The following is a 17,232-nucleotide window of genomic DNA, read 5'->3' as shown; positions in this document are numbered from 1 at the left end:
GAGTGGAGACCACGAACAGGCAAACGCAGCGTGGGACGCCCTCCTGCTCGGTGGACTGACGACCTTAGGCGGGTAGCGAGTAGTGGTTGGATGAGGAAGGCCGAGGACCGAGTGTTGTGGCACTCCTTGGGAGAGGCCTATGTCCAGCAGTGGATGATTATTGGCTGATGATGTCTTAGTATACTTACCTAAGTAATTATATCATAGAATACATTTTATTATTTGCTTTCGTGGCCTCAAGTCAATTTATAGTAAGTAAGTAAGTATTATATTTTTATGTAAGTAACTATGTTAGTTTAGATGTAAGTAAATAAAATTTCCTAAGGGCCTGTTCCACAATGTCTGGTTAGTGGCTACCTGTCGGATAAAATACATGCTGTCACTCTCTGTCATTATTTTTTAGACAGTGACAGTATGTATTTTACCCGACAGGTAGCCACTAACCAGACATTGTGGAACAGGCCCTAAGTAACCTAATCCATGTTGAGTGAGGATTAAATATAATATAGTCACTAGTATTTTTTTTGCTTGAAAACCTACTAGTACTTTAAACTTTTCCTATTCACATCTTTTTATATACAGGGTGTCCCAAATTAAAGTGCACATCCAAATTATAGTGACTTAATTTGTTATTCTAAACAACTCGACTCTTCGACTTTTGTAAATTCGTGAAAAAAAATCTACTGTCTATAGTAAAAAATCTCATAGCCAACAAAGTTTCTATGAATTAGCAAAAATAAAATTCGCAAACAATCAAAAGTCTTAAAACAAAAGATGTTTAGAATGACGAGTTGTGTCACTATGATTCGGATGTGCAATTTAACATGGGAAATCCTGTGTATATCTATAGATATCGATAACGCAGGTGGGATCCCATCTCTACTATCGACTTCACTATGGACATCCCTATCGTACGTGTGCTTTGCTTCCCCCCCCGACCCTCAATCGTGCGATAGAGAGCACTGCAGCTCGGGACTGACAATAGGTACTTTTCTTGATGAAATTCTGGTTTTGGGAGAAAACGTTTTACACTAACTAAATATCAACCAATCTCTTTGATTTTAGTGTCAATCGCTTCAGCTTAATATATTCTAGGTTTATAGGTTTCGCTTTTTTTTAAAAAATAAGTTGTTATTGATCCACAAACGGCTTAATTCAACAAAGTCGCAATCACAAAAAAAACATTATTTGAGGTGCCTATAAGTTTGAATCTATAGAAAATTTTGAAAAAAGGAAAACCTATAAACCTAGTTATTCCTTGTGTCAATAACATATTAAAAAATCATGGAGATTGGATAATATTTAGGGGTAGTAAAACGTTTTCTCTTTTTGTATGGACGAGCAAGTGCTATACTCTACTCTTAACGTGTGACTTTGGAACCGTTTATCCTATTTCGGCGTTAAATGTTGGCTCAAAAGGATATGTTTCCAGGGTCGTTAAACCTAATATTTAAAAAAAAAGTCAGGGTAGGAGCGTGGCCCTGGCAGTCTATAGAATAGACAATCCATAAAACATTTAAGAAATATCTATGTGTATCATTTCATGTACCTGCTGCCGCTACACGGGTTCGTTGTCGACGTAGATAAACGTCCCTATATCGCGATTCGCCATAAATACGGCGCTATGCCCTCATAGCGTAAACGTAAACGAGTTTATCGTAGGACTATCGACTCTAGGTAGGTACCAGAGGGTCTATCAAGGGCTAACGTGGCAATTCTATACTATTTTCGATACTTCACAAACATATGGAAAAAGAACAGCGCCAACGTCCTTTTTGGAACTAACAAATTTGCCTCACATTTTGACAGTGAAAGCTGACGATACGCAACGTAAATGGAGGTTGAAATCTTGTAATCGCTGCACAGGTATCGTGCGATTGTCATTTGTCACCAATGACTTGTCAAGTACATAGCACCGGCCGCTCGGCGGGGTCGTTGCCCTCGGAAATCCAATTCGCGAATCGCCTCCAAGATTTCAATAAACTTAATGGGACAGAAAATCAATAACGAATCACTTCGTCTCCATTCGAGTTTAAAAGTAGAACTCAAAGCGAATGGACGGAAATCCAGATTATCTTTACGTACAAAACTTAGCTTTTAGGATAGAGTGATAGAATAGACCTCGCTTTTAGGTATTCACTAGATGGATAACGAAGAGTTAACATGAATAAATAAAATATTTGGATACTGAAATAAAAGCTAATGGTACGCTGTGTTTGGCTATACGTTAGTAGGTTCTCTTAAAATAGATTAATCTTAAAAAGGTCATCAAATTGTAGTAAGAATCGTAATTATAATATCTCAATAATGTAGATATATATTCATTATTCATCTTATTGGTGACCTAAGAAATTAAAGCCTCGCTTTCGTGACTCACGAAATAAAATTATTACTGAAAGGCGGAAAAAAACGAATCCTTACATGAAACGAGATTTGATATAACAATAATAACGCCATTAAGGGCCGACCCATGATTTGTTATATAAGATACTAGCTGTACCCGCTTGCTTCGCTTCGCCTTAAAAAGTTTTCCCGCGGGAATTCCGGGATAAAAAGAGTATATGTTCTTTCTCAGGGTCTAGACCATCTGTATACCAAATTTCATTCAAATCCGTTCAGTAGTTTTGGCGTGAAAAAGTAACAGACAGACAGACAGACACAGTTACTTTCGCATTTATAATATTAGTTAGGATTCAGTTTCAGATATTTCATAGCTTAAATGCAACCTTCTTCGCATGTTCTCTGCTCCAAAAATACAACAGTTAACAACACGATATAAATAGACGCATGAGGGTTACGATCAAATCTAAAGGGACATTTTTTCAACACGTATAACATAAACGATATACGACCCATGTGACGGCTGCAGACAAATTTCACTCTTAAATCGCCGGAATTAAGAGATAAGGCCGAATTGAACGTTTACAGATGCCCCACTGTACCTAGTGAGTGTTGTGACAGTAAAATAAATAATAGTATGCCTGTTTTTACAGTATACAAAGTGCTTCCAGAAAAGCTCCTTCTGAAATAATTCGTTTGAGAATCAATAAATACCACGTTACGTAGTATATTATGTAATTGAGGCTGCTAGCCATACTGTAAGCATACTTTTGCGTTTGTAACTTAAAATTTTGCTCTTAGATGTTTTACATAAAACATTTTATTCATTAAAGATCAAAGATAATTATGATCAAAGCGTGCGCGTACCGAAAAAAAATATTTGTTTCGTCTTTTGTTCGATTCTGTTCTTTAGCGTGTCGGTGACAAACTCGTGACAAACCCTAGAGCTCTATGGTTTGTCACTATGGTTGAGGGGCTAGCCAGTCAGCTTAAGTCGCTGACTGCCCAGGATCATAATGAGAAACTACACATAATATTATTATACCATGAAACTACAGTACTTATAAAAAAAATTATCATTCGAGGAGGCTTTTTTGACAGTAATAGAAAGGAGCCCCCTCGATTGACGTAATAAATTATAATTTATAACAAAGTCATAAGATATTCAACACACCGAAACGCTCAATATCGCAACATTCCCAACTCGCAAGTCTTGGCTCGTCTTCGGTGAAATAACTTGAACAAACTTCGACTGGGAACCGTCTGTCGAAACAACTTGTACTGTCGGCTACAGAAGTTTATGTACACTTATGGAAGTTATAAAAAATGTATTGCGAAAAAAAACTTGGTAAAACATTCAAAGGTTGCGATCGACTCTAGTGTATCCGTGGAAAACCACGTAAAAACCGTAAGAACAGTACAGCGGAAAACCCTGGCTAAGCGATGCAGGCAGGCAGGCCTCTCATACAAAGAATACTAGTCTATTTTTTCATATACTATACATAATAGGTATAGTATATAGACAGGCGGCTGGTATTCTATGAGAGTGAGCGAAATTCCTGTACGTGGCTCTCTCGAAAAACCTCGTGAAACCTTTGTACATGTAATTCTCTTATTTTCAGCTCAGCCAGCCTAGCTCGGCAAACAATAAATAAAAGTAGTAGTAAATATAAACAAACTCTATATTCTTTTTCACGATTTTTTCGCGTTTAATTAAATTGTTGAAAATGAGAGATGGTTCAGAGGACCCTTGTAAACTAATTATGTACCCATCTAGCACAAAAGGGCTAAAAAAACTCTGTAGTTTTCTAATTTTTCCCGAGCTGAAATTTACGATGATCGCAACTGTAAATTAGGTTCTAGACTCTAGTTATAAAATGTTCCTACACATTTTTTTTATTATATTAAACGGTACTTACAAGCCAACAATACTAACGCCTAGTTACTTGTATTGTATAAGAAATTTTTATGTTTTCGCAGTATGCAAAAGAAAGTAATAGAAATAGATTTAAGGTCTACCTAAGTTTAGTTTAGTTTAATTAGCTTTCCGCTTGAAGCGTGAGCAGTTTAGAAAAAAAACTTACAGTCGTTTCTACCACCTAAAATAGGCAAAAATATTAAAAGCACTCACCTATTTTGGTTTTTATATCTAAGCATTGTGATATGTGAGGGAACTGCAGTATCTTCCGCCATTTTTTGCTCTTCCCCTTGTTGCTATCAGAGCCACCTGGAAAATAAACATAATAGAATTAATAAAAATGTTCGCAAACACAGGGAATGGGAGGGAATAGCGTGTGAAGGTAAGCGTCCACCTATACTATAGGTCCTATGGGTATTGTACCAACTGTCATAAATGTACAGAGATGCGGCGTCGGCAATGCCAATGAAGTGGACGCACTTGTGTGAATTTCTATACAAAGAATACTGAATGCGATGCGTCCGTTGCGAACGATGCCGAAAGGTGCACCTTTAGGCTCCGTTTCCAGTAGGCAAGCTCTTTCGATTAGTATGCCGAGTGTTCACAATTTGCTAGTTTTGCATCATTCTACGCATTTGAAGAGATATAATTTATAGTTATTCACGTTTCATTCATTCATTCATAGCAAGTACCCTAAACCCAAGAGAGGAAACGCGTCATTACGGATTAATATTTGAATTGGATCAGATAAGATTAGGCTTTATTGCCTAGTAAATAGATCTACGATTAACGTTTATGTGAGTGGTTATCATGCGATGTTTCTGTCCGATTGTAGAGTAGTTTTTTTAACACATATAGGCGTAAAATGCAACTAAAGTTGGTCCAATTAGCTAAAAAGTTTGGGTGTATCTACTTGTTGGTGGAGAAATGTTTCTTTGTTCGATTTTACAATAATAACGATATGTAATATGCAGCATAAAAATATATTATAATATACATAACATATCGCATATTTCGAAAATTAAGAAACATTATAAGTATTTACCATATTTTTTGTAAAGACAAACTTAATTTTGCTTCAGATAGCAATAATAGCATCATAGTGGTTACTAACTTATTATTGTTAATAAATCACAATAAATATCTAATCAGGAAATAATCAGCTAATATTAAGCTTTAATACCTATTATAACTATGAAGATATAGAAAAATCACAGTAGTACTTTCTATCTGATTAAATTTCCTATGGCCATTTATCAGAGAAGCTATCAGAAGTGACGTAGTTTAAAATAGTTGTCTTTATCTGCTTGGTTTTCTACTTATCACTAGCCCAAATTCCCTTTTATAAGGCACTTAAGATAACATTCCAAATATTGGTGACACACCAGTCGCAATTGGTCATAGTTGATGCTTGATTAGTAACCATCTGTTGAATAAGGGGAGGTCTAAATCATAAAAAATATACAATACACTCACAATCAATGAAAAAGTTCCAGTGACATATGGAACAGCAACGGCAGATCGAACTTTTTCCTTGCCGTGAGTGTATTATAAAATATGCTATGCAAACACATACTGTCAATATGTGTTTTGAAAAATGTACTCATGTTATGTTTTGTTATTTGGGAGCTGAGTGTTTGTTTTAAAGAAAAATAGAAATCATTTTTATTTTTGCTGTAATAATATGAATAATTTCGTGACAAAAGTCAACTAAACTCTACTTCCCATGGAATGTAACATTTTATGGGACAACTCGTCTGATTTTTTTTATCTTTTCTATTATTCTAGTCCTGCTTTTTTACCAAGAACCTAACACACACTTGAAACCAGAATGCTACATGTTGCTTTTTCCCATAAAATTAGAATGATTTCACATAATGAAACAAATGAATTGAAAATACACTCAGCCACAGCCAATATAAAAATAAAAAACAATAGTAGTTCTTATGAAGATTTATGTAAGGGTTAGAATTGAGCATAACCAGTTGAGATTAGTTCAAACTAGAGTTGAAGACGGTACTTCCAGATTTGGCACAAATCCATGTTTGCGGGTGCAAAAAATTGTTTATGCATAATAAACTATGTTTCATGTCTCAATATGCTACATATTTAAGGAAATTGGGTTCTTTTAAGGTCAGTGACACAGAGCTTTTTAAGACTGTATGAAAATACTATGAATTTATGTATGTAGCTACATACAGTATATTATTTATAATGTGGAAAACTGCAATATTGTCATATTCATACTAATCATTACAATTTTAAAACAACATGAAATATGAAGGAAAAGACGTATACAATAACCAGTATTATTCGGTTACAAATAAATATACTTTTATCAGCAACAAAGTAAACATTATAAGGAAATAAATACTTTTATGAATGGGCCTATCAAATGTAGCTCTCAGTCGCAAATAAACCTATCAAATGGCACAACGGGTGTCAATACACCATCATGTTTACGACTGTATCAGAGGTGAATGCCACAAATCAAATAAAACTAGTGTCAATTGAATCAAATTCTTGAGTACAGCGTAATCATTGATCAAGTCAAGCACTAAATAAGCGCTTGTGTGCGTGACTGTACCAAATCAGCTGTTGATCAATTGAGGCAATTGACACCGACCAACTAGCGAATCACTGCCGAAATATCCTTCCGCCCGACACCTCCGACACAAGCCGAGACAACAATCATGAATAAATCCCGAGATAATGTTTCGGATTGGGTCGGCGTCAGTTACCTTCTCTGGCCTTCAAGTAGACGGTGTTTGCGACGATATTCTCTAATTCCATCAGTTCCAGTGTGACGGATTGTGGCGTCGACTGTCCAGGAAGGTAGGAGCGGCCTGGGCGCCGCCTCGCTGCTGCAGCAACCGTCGCCCATCAATGCACTACAGCACCACCCGACGCACTAGCCCTACTGCCGAGCAGCGACCATGGCCCGCTAGCTTCTACACATAACACTCGAAACACTGAAAGCACACCCCTAACGGAATCGCATTTAGCACGGCAATAAACACGCGAGTCGAGCGCCGAACGATCGTACTGTAGGGGTGTGGTGGAACGGAGGATGCGAACTGTAAATAAGAATGCACGACGGCTTGGCGCAAAGGTTTAGCTGAGAAACGTAAATAGTGAGTTTCTTTCAACTGATTCCCTGTTTATTGAGTACACGCCCGAATATTTAAGCAGGTTCGACATCGACAACGAGCGATACGCGACACTCACAAAAAATACTATGAGGAAATGTTGCCATTATTTTATTTGATAAGTTACCATTTTGCACAAAACTACATGGCATAAGCATTCAAATACATTAATTTTAAAAAATCTGATTTAATTACCAGTTTAATGCATAAAAGTATGGCACAGTTAACTACATAAAAATAAAATTTGTAATATTTTGTAAACGATATCGTCTACACGATAATAATAATATGCAAAAGAGAAAAGTACGGCACCCAAGTACTTTTCCGATTGTTTCACTTTCGTTGCAGCTGCTTGATATTATAGCAAAGATTTAAAAATTACAAATTTTTTTTTGTGAATATTTATTATCCTAAATTAGTAGAACGTATATTATAAAAAGCTGGCAATGATTTACATGTCAATGTTCATTGTTGCCAACGAAAGAAAACTAAAGATGCATTCATATTTAGTTTTTACAGAAACGCTACATGGTAAAATGTTTTTTTTATTTCAAGAATAGCTTATATTTTCAATGATCATTAGTATCGTTATCAAGTTAACATTTTTAGTCGTTTGCCATAGCCCTAATCTCGTAAAGAACGAGGAGTACTTACGTTCCATGTATAGAACAAACAGTCGAGAAGTCAAAGTAGGGGCTCAAATTCTAGTCTATGGTATGAGGATTGGACGTTTGACAGTTGGTTGTCTATGGTAGAAAAATCCAATCCACCAGTTGACAGTGTTGACAGCTCTTGAACCTACCCATGTGTTTTGTGTTTACGTTAAAAAGTTTTGAAAAAGTAAAATAAAACCAAGTTCCCCTGCAGTTACACAGCATGAATCTGATACTAATGAAGCTTTGACTCATTTATACAGCTTAAACCAACAAAAATGGACGTCGAGCCATGCACAGTATGTGGGAACAAAGATCTGAATCTTGTAGATGGGTTCTACTACTGCTCCGAGTGTGGCACGCAGGACATGACCATCAGGGAAACCATTATCGAAGGCATCGAGTTAGGAGACGGGAAATTTCAAGCTTCAACAAAGAAGAAGATCAATAGAAAGAAACCAAAATTGTTGAGTAAGTATCAATTATCTTTGTTGTTAGTAGTGTAAAATTATCCTTGGACGAGGCATAGTTACTATTATATCCAGCAGTGGACAATTACTGACTGATAGTAATTCACATTCTTTGAATTCCTTTATTTGTTAAGGCCTAACATATGGATGTCTTTATGCTGTCCTACTGCTATGTTAGCATCTCCATATTACTTGGAATAACATGAGCAGGTATTTTACAACAAATTAGCTTCATGTATTTTGTGAATGTAAAGTGACTTTATATACTTTTTTCTTCCAGTGAGCAAAGAATGGAATAAGTGGCACGCATACAACTTCATCCTCAGTGGCCTCTGTGATGAGCTGATAGCACTCGGAGCCAGTCCAAGCTTGAAATCCAAAGTGCTATGGGTCTGGACTCGATACATTAAGAAATTTCACAATCGGGAGGAATATGAAACACATACGTTAGTATAAATTAAATATTAATAAGTAGTTTAGGTCACAGTTAATCTACTATGAATATTTTACTCTATGGTGCTTTTTTTGTAATCATTAAAAAATATATATTATTTGTTTCCAGTGCATCAAAGCGCAATACTTTGTTGGTTGCTCAAGATGATGATGATGAAGACCTAGATTCAGAAAAAACACAGAAAAGTAAGTCAGAAGTTGAAACAGATACTAAAAGCATAAGAACTATGTCATTCTCCATATTGTATGGTATACTGTATGTTTCACTAAACCTTGATAAGAGTCCCATTCTACTATCTCACTTCATGAGGTACATCAAGGAGGGACGGTTAAGCTTCTTCAGTGCTGCAAAGTATCTCCCGAGTGATATTAATGTGAAACATATCCCGCAGTGGCCTGAGTTCTTAAACTCACTGAAAATCATGACCAGATACTCATTCTTACGAACATGTTTTGCATTATTCAAGACCCTGGACTTGGGTTCTCCCTGGATACCGGATCTGAAAGAGATTGCCAATGAATTCATTAAAGAGCTTTGCCTTCCAAAAGATTTCAGGAATCTAGTGTTTTCACTGATGGAGCTATTGCCATACAATATTAGACTGTCAGATAGTGTTTTCCCTGATTTTGAGACCAGAGTTATGGCTTATATTTTATTAGCACTAAAATTGTGCTTTGGCCTTGATGATGATTATGACAAATTACTGTCTGATGTTGTTGATGAAGTAAATGAAAAGGAAGAACATTTAAAATGCTACAGAGTAGGGTTAAGTGAACATACGGAAAGGTTGTTTTCCTTTAGAGAATGGTTGACTTACTTGGAATTTAGGAAAATTGTGCTCTGTAAATTTTACCAGCCAATGGCATCAAAGCATCAGTTTAATGAAGAAGATTTTCTAGTCACAGAATTACTGAAAGACAAAGTGGTTGAAAAGGAAGCTAAAAGAGTAGTAGACCAACTTTCTTTTGAGTTATTAAACACTATACCTTTACAAAACAACTTCACAATTGTTTCTAAAGAAGACTTTCCTGTTTCATTAACACCTTTGACTGGCTATACAGAATTTATATTACCACGAATAAAAGACCAGCACATGAGATTATTACTGAGTGAAGACTTCTCTAGATACTCTTTAAAATATGCCTGTTTAGATTTAACTCTAAATGATTGTAATAATGAAAATGTTATCAAAGGCGTTACTGATAATAATAAGAAGTTTAACGATCTTGACATGTTTAAAGTAAATAATGATGAAGTTAATAAAAGGCTAGTTTTTGTCAAAGATGACGAAACCAAAGATTGGATAAAAGAATACAAAAATGAATGTCACTTATATAAAAAACTAGATAAACGGAGATCTCAAGATTCTGATGATTCAGATAGTGAAGACGATGTCCCATTAGCTTCACTTGTCAACAAACATGTTGATGAAAATGCAAACCAAAATCAATTAAATGAACTTAAAATTGAAAGAATCGATGAATTAGAAGAAGGAAAATGTATTTTTAATGATTACTTTGATGATATCAAAGAAGAGAAACCTGATGTAGATGAAGTTATGCCGCCTCTAGTATTTGACTTTAGCAGATCTCAATTATCAAATAGCATTTTTAACGACTCTAAAGATGATATTGATAACCAAAGAAATAGTATGTTCTCGCCTCAGCAACCATCCATCCATGAAGCTACCATTATTGAACAATTTGACCCTTCAACTTTTGACAGAGATCAAGTTATAAAGGATTTAATTTTGAGAGCATGCAAAAAATATAAAATTCCTGTCCCATACAAATATAATGATAAAAGGCCAGTAAAAAGAAAATTAGATGCTCCAACTGACAGAGTATTCGTTAAACGAAGAAAAGATCCTGCAAAATATGGAAAAGTTAATGACATAGTATCAGCATACTATTCAATATATCCCACAGAAGATGATGTAAATAATCTTCAAACGAATTCTAATGTAACCTTAAATGACATGAATGCTGATAACATAGAAATTGATACAATAGAACCAAATAATAGTATTGATAATGATGCAAATGAGAATTTAGATATTGCACCCTTAGAAAATCTAAATGAGAGCAATAATGAAGCAGCAGAAACCACGAATGTAGTTAATGATGAGACTATTTGCAATGTAGTTCCACCATTAGAAGACTTCAATTTTGATTTCTTTGACGATGATGCTGTCATTGAAGATATAGTTTCAAGAGAAATAAACGAATTTCACTACAATAAAAAGGGAAAATTACAATTACTAAAGGACAAACTGTTAAATAAATTCGATAGTAAAAAAACTGAAATGATGATGAAAGACAAAAAAGCGACGGTAAAAAAAGCCATAGAAAACCGGAAACAGATGAAACATTTATTGGAAACTTCAAAGCGAATTAAAAGGTTTCAATATTATTTCAGTAAGCACAATTACATTGTGAACCATTCGATAAAGATTATGTACATGTTTGAACAAAAATTGAAAACACATTTCCCTAAAAGTTTCAAGTATGTTCTCACAACTTGTGCGGATATTCTGGAAACGTCCGCTTACCATCTCTACTGTTATTTCACGTTATTAGAAAGAAGAGTTGTAAATCAATTTTCTCGTTAATAAAATCTTTTTATAAATCCATTTCGTTTTAATTGATCTCGTTTATCTCAGCTTCTAATACTACGGTTATGAATAGAGTTAGTGGGTAATATATCAATTTTCTTCTTAGCTTGTCAGTGGCAAAACACAAAAACTAGAACTGTATTGGTAGGTACTGTGGTGAAAGGACTAGACAGTCAGATTAGTTAAGATCGGTTTTAGCGATAACTTATTGGGCACTTGAGTCATACACTAGAATATACTTGAGTATCAACAGTGGATCGTGTTGTTCTATAGGCATACATTCTGTCTTTAGTCTCAAATATTTATTAAATACAGACATTTTTATAAATTCGGTCTAATAGTCTTAAATGTTACCAAAAATAACAATGGGCAGGTTATATTGGTGAAAAGAGAGTTGCATTACACATCACGTGTAATTCAACTCTGTCTACACAGGGTTAGGTTAGTAGTTAATAAGGAGGAGCACATTTGTGGATCGTTAATGATCGTGAGTTACTTTATGAAGTATAGCTTTTATCATTTTATCTTCCAGATCATTGGCCATGGCCTGATAGCCACCAATAAGGTCCAGGTACATTATCTCTTCAGCTTTTCTTCTATCTGCCGGAATCGTAAATATATTACACATATATACATATGCACTCACGACTGTAATCCCCGAAGGGGTAGTCAGAGGTGGCTCACAAGAGAGCCACCCACTTTTCGCAGCACATTTGTACTCACGTGATAGGTTGCGAACCATATCGCCGTTTTGGGATAAGTACAATGCACTTAGGATACACATCTAGAATCTAGATGTGCAGGTTTCCTCACGATGTTTTCCATCACCGTAAGAGCACGTGGTATTATTGTACTTAAACTCCTTAATTGAAGACACAATTGAAAGAATTCATTGGTACAGGCCAGGATTTGAACCCACGGCCTCTCGATTGAGAGGACGAGGCCTTATCCATTACTCCACCACCGCTTTTTAATCGTAAACATATTCTTAGAATAATAACGACTTCGTGCTTTATACTACGTACCTCAGAATAATAACTTGCATAATATACAAACCTTTTCCTCCTTCCATCCACACGTTTAGAATGTTTACTGTCATTCAGTAATCATCGAGTCCATAGACTAATATTGTGATCGAGTCTTCAAATAAATAAAGAAATACCTACACAAGAAGACATAGCAAAAGGAATGTTTCTGAAGAGCGTGTTGGCTCCATTGCTGCGGCGGCCCCCGATGGTGGGGCGAGTGGTGGTGCCGGCTCGCAGCTGGACCCAAGTGGGTAACGTCGTCAGCACTCCACCCAGGGTTCAATGCAGCTTTGCCGTAAGTACCTGCTGCATATACAGGGTGAGTCTTTAGTAGATGCACAACATACGAAAGTATCCCAAGGTCATTGTAACAAAAGTTGTTCAGAATGAAGAGCGTTGTGGCCTTCTTACGAATAAGCACCTACGAAAGACTCATTATCATCAGCCCGTAGGTATAGTTATAGTTATAGAAAAGGGGAGGGCAACCAGTGCCCATTCGCCACTGCGACCTAAAAGATCTATTGTGACTCCCCTTGCCGAGTCAAATCTCACTATCCAGGCCCAGGTCTTTTATAAACCTGATGATCTTACCTGGAGGGAGAGACCTGACATCTATGGGGGCTAATTTGTAGCCGCCCAAGATTCTGTTTCTCTTGTGAATGATGGCCTCACATTCACAGAGAATATGCATGGGCGTTTCGTCCTCTTCATTGCAGAATCTACAAGTTGGAGTATCGGACAGACCCATTTTATGTAAGTGACTGTTCAACCTACAGTGACCTGATAAGGTTCTTGTCAAGACCCTTAACTGGTTGCGTGTGAGCTCTAAAGCTCGACGCGTAAATTTCTGCGAATAGCCCACGATTAGGGCTCTTGCATGATGTTGCCCTGGTACATTATTCCAAGCCTCTAAGCTTTGGTTCTGTGCCCAGTCCTTGATCTCGCGACGACTGGTGCATTTTGGTAGCCCGATGATGGGCTCGGGGCCCAACGGTAGGCTTTCTGCTCCCAAACGTGCGAGCTCATCTGCTTCCTCATTGCCATTGATGCCACAATGTCCGGGCACCCATCGCAGGGTCACTCTATTGTTAGCTCCAATTTTGTTCAGGATGAGGATGCACTCCATTATAAGTTTGGAGTTAACTTCTGCAGAAGTCAATGCTTTAAGAGCAGCTTGGCTGTCTGACAGAATAAATATATTCCTCCGAGTGAAGGCTCTATCCAGGTTTTCGTATGCACATCCAATGATGGCATATATCTCGGCTTGGAATACGGAGGCAAACCTTCCCAGGCTCGCATATTTGCGCGCTCTTGGCCTTTCTCCGTAAATGCCTGAACCTGCCAGGCCTTCCTTTTTGGATCCATCGGTGTACCACACGATGTCTCCCGACCGGAAAGTTTGAAGGGCCTTATCATCATTCCACTTCTCCCTTTCTGGTATCTCAACTGAGAAGAGCCTTGAGAAACAGTACTCCGTTTCCATAGCGTCGGAAGGCATCGCCATGGCATGGGTACTGAGAAGCTCTCGGTGAAGCGAGCTGAACACAGCCGAGTGCCATCGGTTCCTGCCTCCTTCAGCAGCCCGTAGCATAGCTGATCGAGCCTCTTTCTGCACATGAATGTGTAAAGGGCTAAGATTCAGCATGGCTTCCATCGCTGCTGTCGGAGTGGACCTTATAGCTCCAGTGGCCATCAGACACGCTAACCTTTGAAGACTACTTAATAGATCTTGACAGGTTTTTTGTTGGGTTTTCCTGTGCCATACTACGCAGCCGTATGTAACCATAGGTCTCACTACGGCTTCGTATAGCCAAAGGGTTAACTTCGGCTTAAGGCCCCATTTTTTCCCAACTAGTCTACAGCACGATCCCATAGCGCACTTAGCTTTCTGGGCTATGTACTGCAGATGTTGATTCCAAGTCAGCTTGTGATCTAGGATTACACCAAGATATTTGGCTTCTTTGGAGAAGTTTACCGTTTCCCCAAAGAGAACCGGTGGTCTCAGACCATCTAGGATCCTTCTTCGGGTGAACGGTACAATTATGGTTTTGCTGGCATTTACAGAGAGTTGATACTCCCTGCACCAGCGCTCTACCATCTTAAGGGCTGTTTGCATCAGATCTGAAATCGTGCTGGCGCTTTTGCCTACGATGGTTATGACGAGATCATCAGCGTAGCCCTGAGTGTCGAAGCGAGCTTCATTGAGCTCACAGAGCAGGGTGTCGACAACAATGGACCACTCCAGGGGCGATAGTACGCCACCTTGGGGACATCCTCTTGTTATTTTAACCTCAATGCTCTTGTCCAGGAGTGTTGTTTTAACAGTCCTGTTGGTTAGCATCGATTCTATCCACGTAAGTGTGGTGTTGTCGATGTTTTTGTCCCTCATACATTTGAGAATGACATTCGTCGAGGTGTTATCAAAAGCACCCTCTACATCTAGAAAAGCACAGAGGGCAATTTCTTTGTCCTCTAGTGCTTTCTCAATCCTATCAGTAAGTTCAATTAGGGCAGTTTCCGTAGATTTGCCCTTCTGATAGGCGTGCTGCTTCACATGTAGTGGGTTTTGTGTGAGGTAGCCCATTCTAATATGAAGATTGATCACCTTTTCCATAGCTTTGAGCATGAAGGAGGTGAGACTTATGGGTCTATAGGACTTAGGTAGGGACTTGTCTCTATTTCCCGTTTTGGGGATAAAGGTCACCCTCACCCTAGTCCAAAGGTGTGGCATATACCCCCAGGCATAAGAAGCTCTGAAGATTTTAACCACAACTGGAAGGATAATATCACATGCTTCTTGTAGTAGTGCTGGAAATATATTATCCTCTCCCCCGGTTTTAAAGGGCATGAAGCTTTTGATTGCCCATCTAACGCGGTTAGGAGTGAAGACCTGTGAGGCTTTTCTCCAGTCCTCATTACTTGGCCTGATTTTGGTAGGCTGCTGCCCTGTATATGCATCAATGTGCCCATCCAGCGATCCAGGAAAGTGGGTCTGTGCAAGCAGCCTAAGAGTCTCCTCTGGGGATTCAGTAAAGGTCCCATCTGGTCTTTTAAGCAGTCCCAGATTTGCGGAAGGCGATTTAGACAAAATCTTTTTGATTTTCGCAACATGAGGGGCGCTTTTTACCTCCTCACAGAAGCGCCTCCAAGATTGCCTTTTCGCCTTCCGGAGCTCGCGATTAAATTCAGTGAGGGCTTTCCTATACAAATCCCATTCCTTTGTGATTTTAGCCCTGTTGAATTCTTTCCGAGCTGTTTTTCTTAGATGCTCCAGGTTAGAGTTCCACCAGGGGACCTTAGTGTTAGAGCATCTAGTTTTTAGAGGGCAACTGTTCTCGTAGGCATCTAACATGCACCTTCCGAGCTCCTCTACTGTAGATTCGAGTTGCTGTATGGATTTGACGGAGCCTTTTATAATCCCTAGGTTTTCCGAAACTTGGTGTCGATAAACGTCCCAGTTTGTAGCCTTAGGATTTCTGAAGGTCTCCACTTGGCTCTTCCCTATGAGAGCAATGTCGAATCGTATGTGTCTGTGATCAGACATGGATGCCTCTTTCGAGACATGCCAGTTGCAAGCACGTCTTTCAAGTAGATCTGTGCAGATTGTTACATCTAGAACCTCCTGACGCGCACGTGTAACGAAAGTTGGTGTGTTTCCATCATTTAGTGTTAGTAAGTTGTTAGTCAGGAGGAAGTCGAACAAGATCTCACCTCTCTTGTTGGTATCCGTACTTCCCCAGGCTGTGTGATGGGAATTGCAATCGGCCCCTATCACAAGCTGGGCATTCTGGTCCTCACAATACTCCACCAGTGGAGCGAGAGCCGTCGACGGATCTGTGTGCTCCCCGGGCAGGTAGGCCGAGCTAACAATGAGCTTCATGCCCTCACAGCCGGGTAGCATTACGTGTGCCGCTACTAGGTCATCAGTGCAGAATCCTGGAATCCCGTAGGTAAGTTAGGTACCTAATCGTCCACTGCTGAACATAGCTAACTACTCGTACCTAAAGCCTCCAAGAGGCTTACAACACTCTGTCCTCGGCCTTCCTTATCCATTCGCTACCAGTTACCTGGTAGGTCGACAGTTCGATAAGCCAGAGGTACTTTTTGTAGCATCTACACGTCATCTTGACTAAGTACATAATATATGTCTGTATCTATATAATAGGTAACTACTCATAATTTGTTATTAACTATTTTATTGCAGGAAAAGATGGTGCACGGCTTTATTATGATGTTCATTTGGTTATCTCCAATATGTTTCTTCCTGAGCCAGCTTAAAGTTTGGAGACGAACGTACGTGGAAGACTGAATCAGAATTTAGAAAATAAATAAACTGTCGGTGATGGAATAAATGAGCGTTTCGTTTTCTATGTAAAAGTCCCATTAGAGCAACTAGACGGTGGGTTACCTAGTGCATTGCCTAGATAGGTACTAGGTAGGTAAGTTCATGATTTTAATCATGGTTCAATGTAGGTAAGCCTGTCTGCTGTTCGTGTTTTATTTCAGTAAAATATACATGACTGGTAGGTACTGTTTTTAGTTCGAAGAGTTCATACCTGGTAGGTATGCTAATATGCCTGTAGGTACTGCACTCTGGTCATATCTG

The 17,232-nt window shown here is 38.3% G+C and overlaps 3 protein-coding genes across 3 annotated transcripts in view; 1 reads left to right on the top strand and 2 right to left on the bottom strand.

The window, feature by feature from the left end:
* The window catches only part of LOC105394381 (G protein-coupled receptor kinase 2), a 55,450-nt gene extending 47,941 nt beyond the window's left edge, over window positions 1–7,509 (bottom strand). Inside the window, exons 1-2 of the mRNA XM_048630454.1 lie at window positions 7,000–7,509; window positions 4,472–4,567 (exon numbers count right to left, since the gene is read on the bottom strand). Coding sequence (XP_048486411.1) covers window positions 4,472–4,567; window positions 7,000–7,051 — 148 coding nt within the window. The 5' untranslated portion in view covers window positions 7,052–7,509. The remainder of the gene's footprint in view (window positions 1–4,471; window positions 4,568–6,999) is intronic.
* A 690-nt stretch (window positions 7,510–8,199) lies between these two features.
* On the top strand, window positions 8,200–16,978 carry LOC105387760 (protein PFC0760c). Its single transcript, XM_048630601.1, has 5 exons — window positions 8,200–8,531; window positions 8,811–8,976; window positions 9,093–12,085; window positions 12,683–12,921; window positions 16,831–16,978. The coding sequence occupies exons 1-3, from the start codon at window positions 8,339–8,341 to the stop codon at window positions 11,593–11,595; spliced, it is 2,862 nt and encodes a 953-aa protein (XP_048486558.1). The 5' UTR covers window positions 8,200–8,338; the 3' UTR covers window positions 11,596–12,085; window positions 12,683–12,921; window positions 16,831–16,978.
* Window positions 12,077–16,527, bottom strand: LOC125490643. The gene is made up of 4 exons (XM_048630493.1): window positions 16,338–16,527; window positions 14,776–15,242; window positions 13,218–14,235; window positions 12,077–12,198 (listed from the first exon to the last, which is right to left on the bottom strand). The coding sequence occupies exons 1-4, from the start codon at window positions 16,525–16,527 to the stop codon at window positions 12,077–12,079; spliced, it is 1,797 nt and encodes a 598-aa protein (XP_048486450.1).
* Window positions 16,979–17,232: the final 254 nt, after the last annotated feature.

This window comes from Plutella xylostella, chromosome 26, assembly GCF_932276165.1.
Source record: "Plutella xylostella chromosome 26, ilPluXylo3.1, whole genome shotgun sequence".
NCBI lineage: Eukaryota > Metazoa > Arthropoda > Insecta > Lepidoptera > Plutellidae > Plutella > Plutella xylostella.
This window is presented reverse-complemented; position numbering and strand designations above follow the sequence as displayed.

What these genes read in the sequence shown, in the direction of transcription:
- LOC105387760 (XM_048630601.1), top strand. Translation starts at nt 8,339, where the DNA reads ATGGACGTCGAGCCATGCACAGTATGTGGGAACAAAGATCTGAATCTT. An exon ending in AAAGAAACCAAAATTGTTGA is followed by an intron (nt 8,532 to 8,810) that starts GTAAGTATCAAT and finishes TTTTTCTTCCAG; the next exon opens with TGAGCAAAGAATGGAATAAG. An exon ending in GAGGAATATGAAACACATAC is followed by an intron (nt 8,977 to 9,092) that starts GTTAGTATAAAT and finishes ATTTGTTTCCAG; the next exon opens with TGCATCAAAGCGCAATACTT.
- LOC125490643 (XM_048630493.1), bottom strand. Translation starts at nt 16,527, where the DNA reads ATGCTACCCGGCTGTGAGGGCATGAAGCTCATTGTTAGCTCGGCCTAC. An exon ending in TACGGATACCAACAAGAGAG is followed by an intron (nt 15,243 to 16,337) that starts GTGAGATCTTGT and finishes TCATGCTCAAAG; the next exon opens with CTATGGAAAAGGTGATCAAT. An exon ending in TGTCAGGTCTCTCCCTCCAG is followed by an intron (nt 12,199 to 13,217) that starts GTAAGATCATCA and finishes CGATTCCGGCAG; the next exon opens with ATAGAAGAAAAGCTGAAGAG.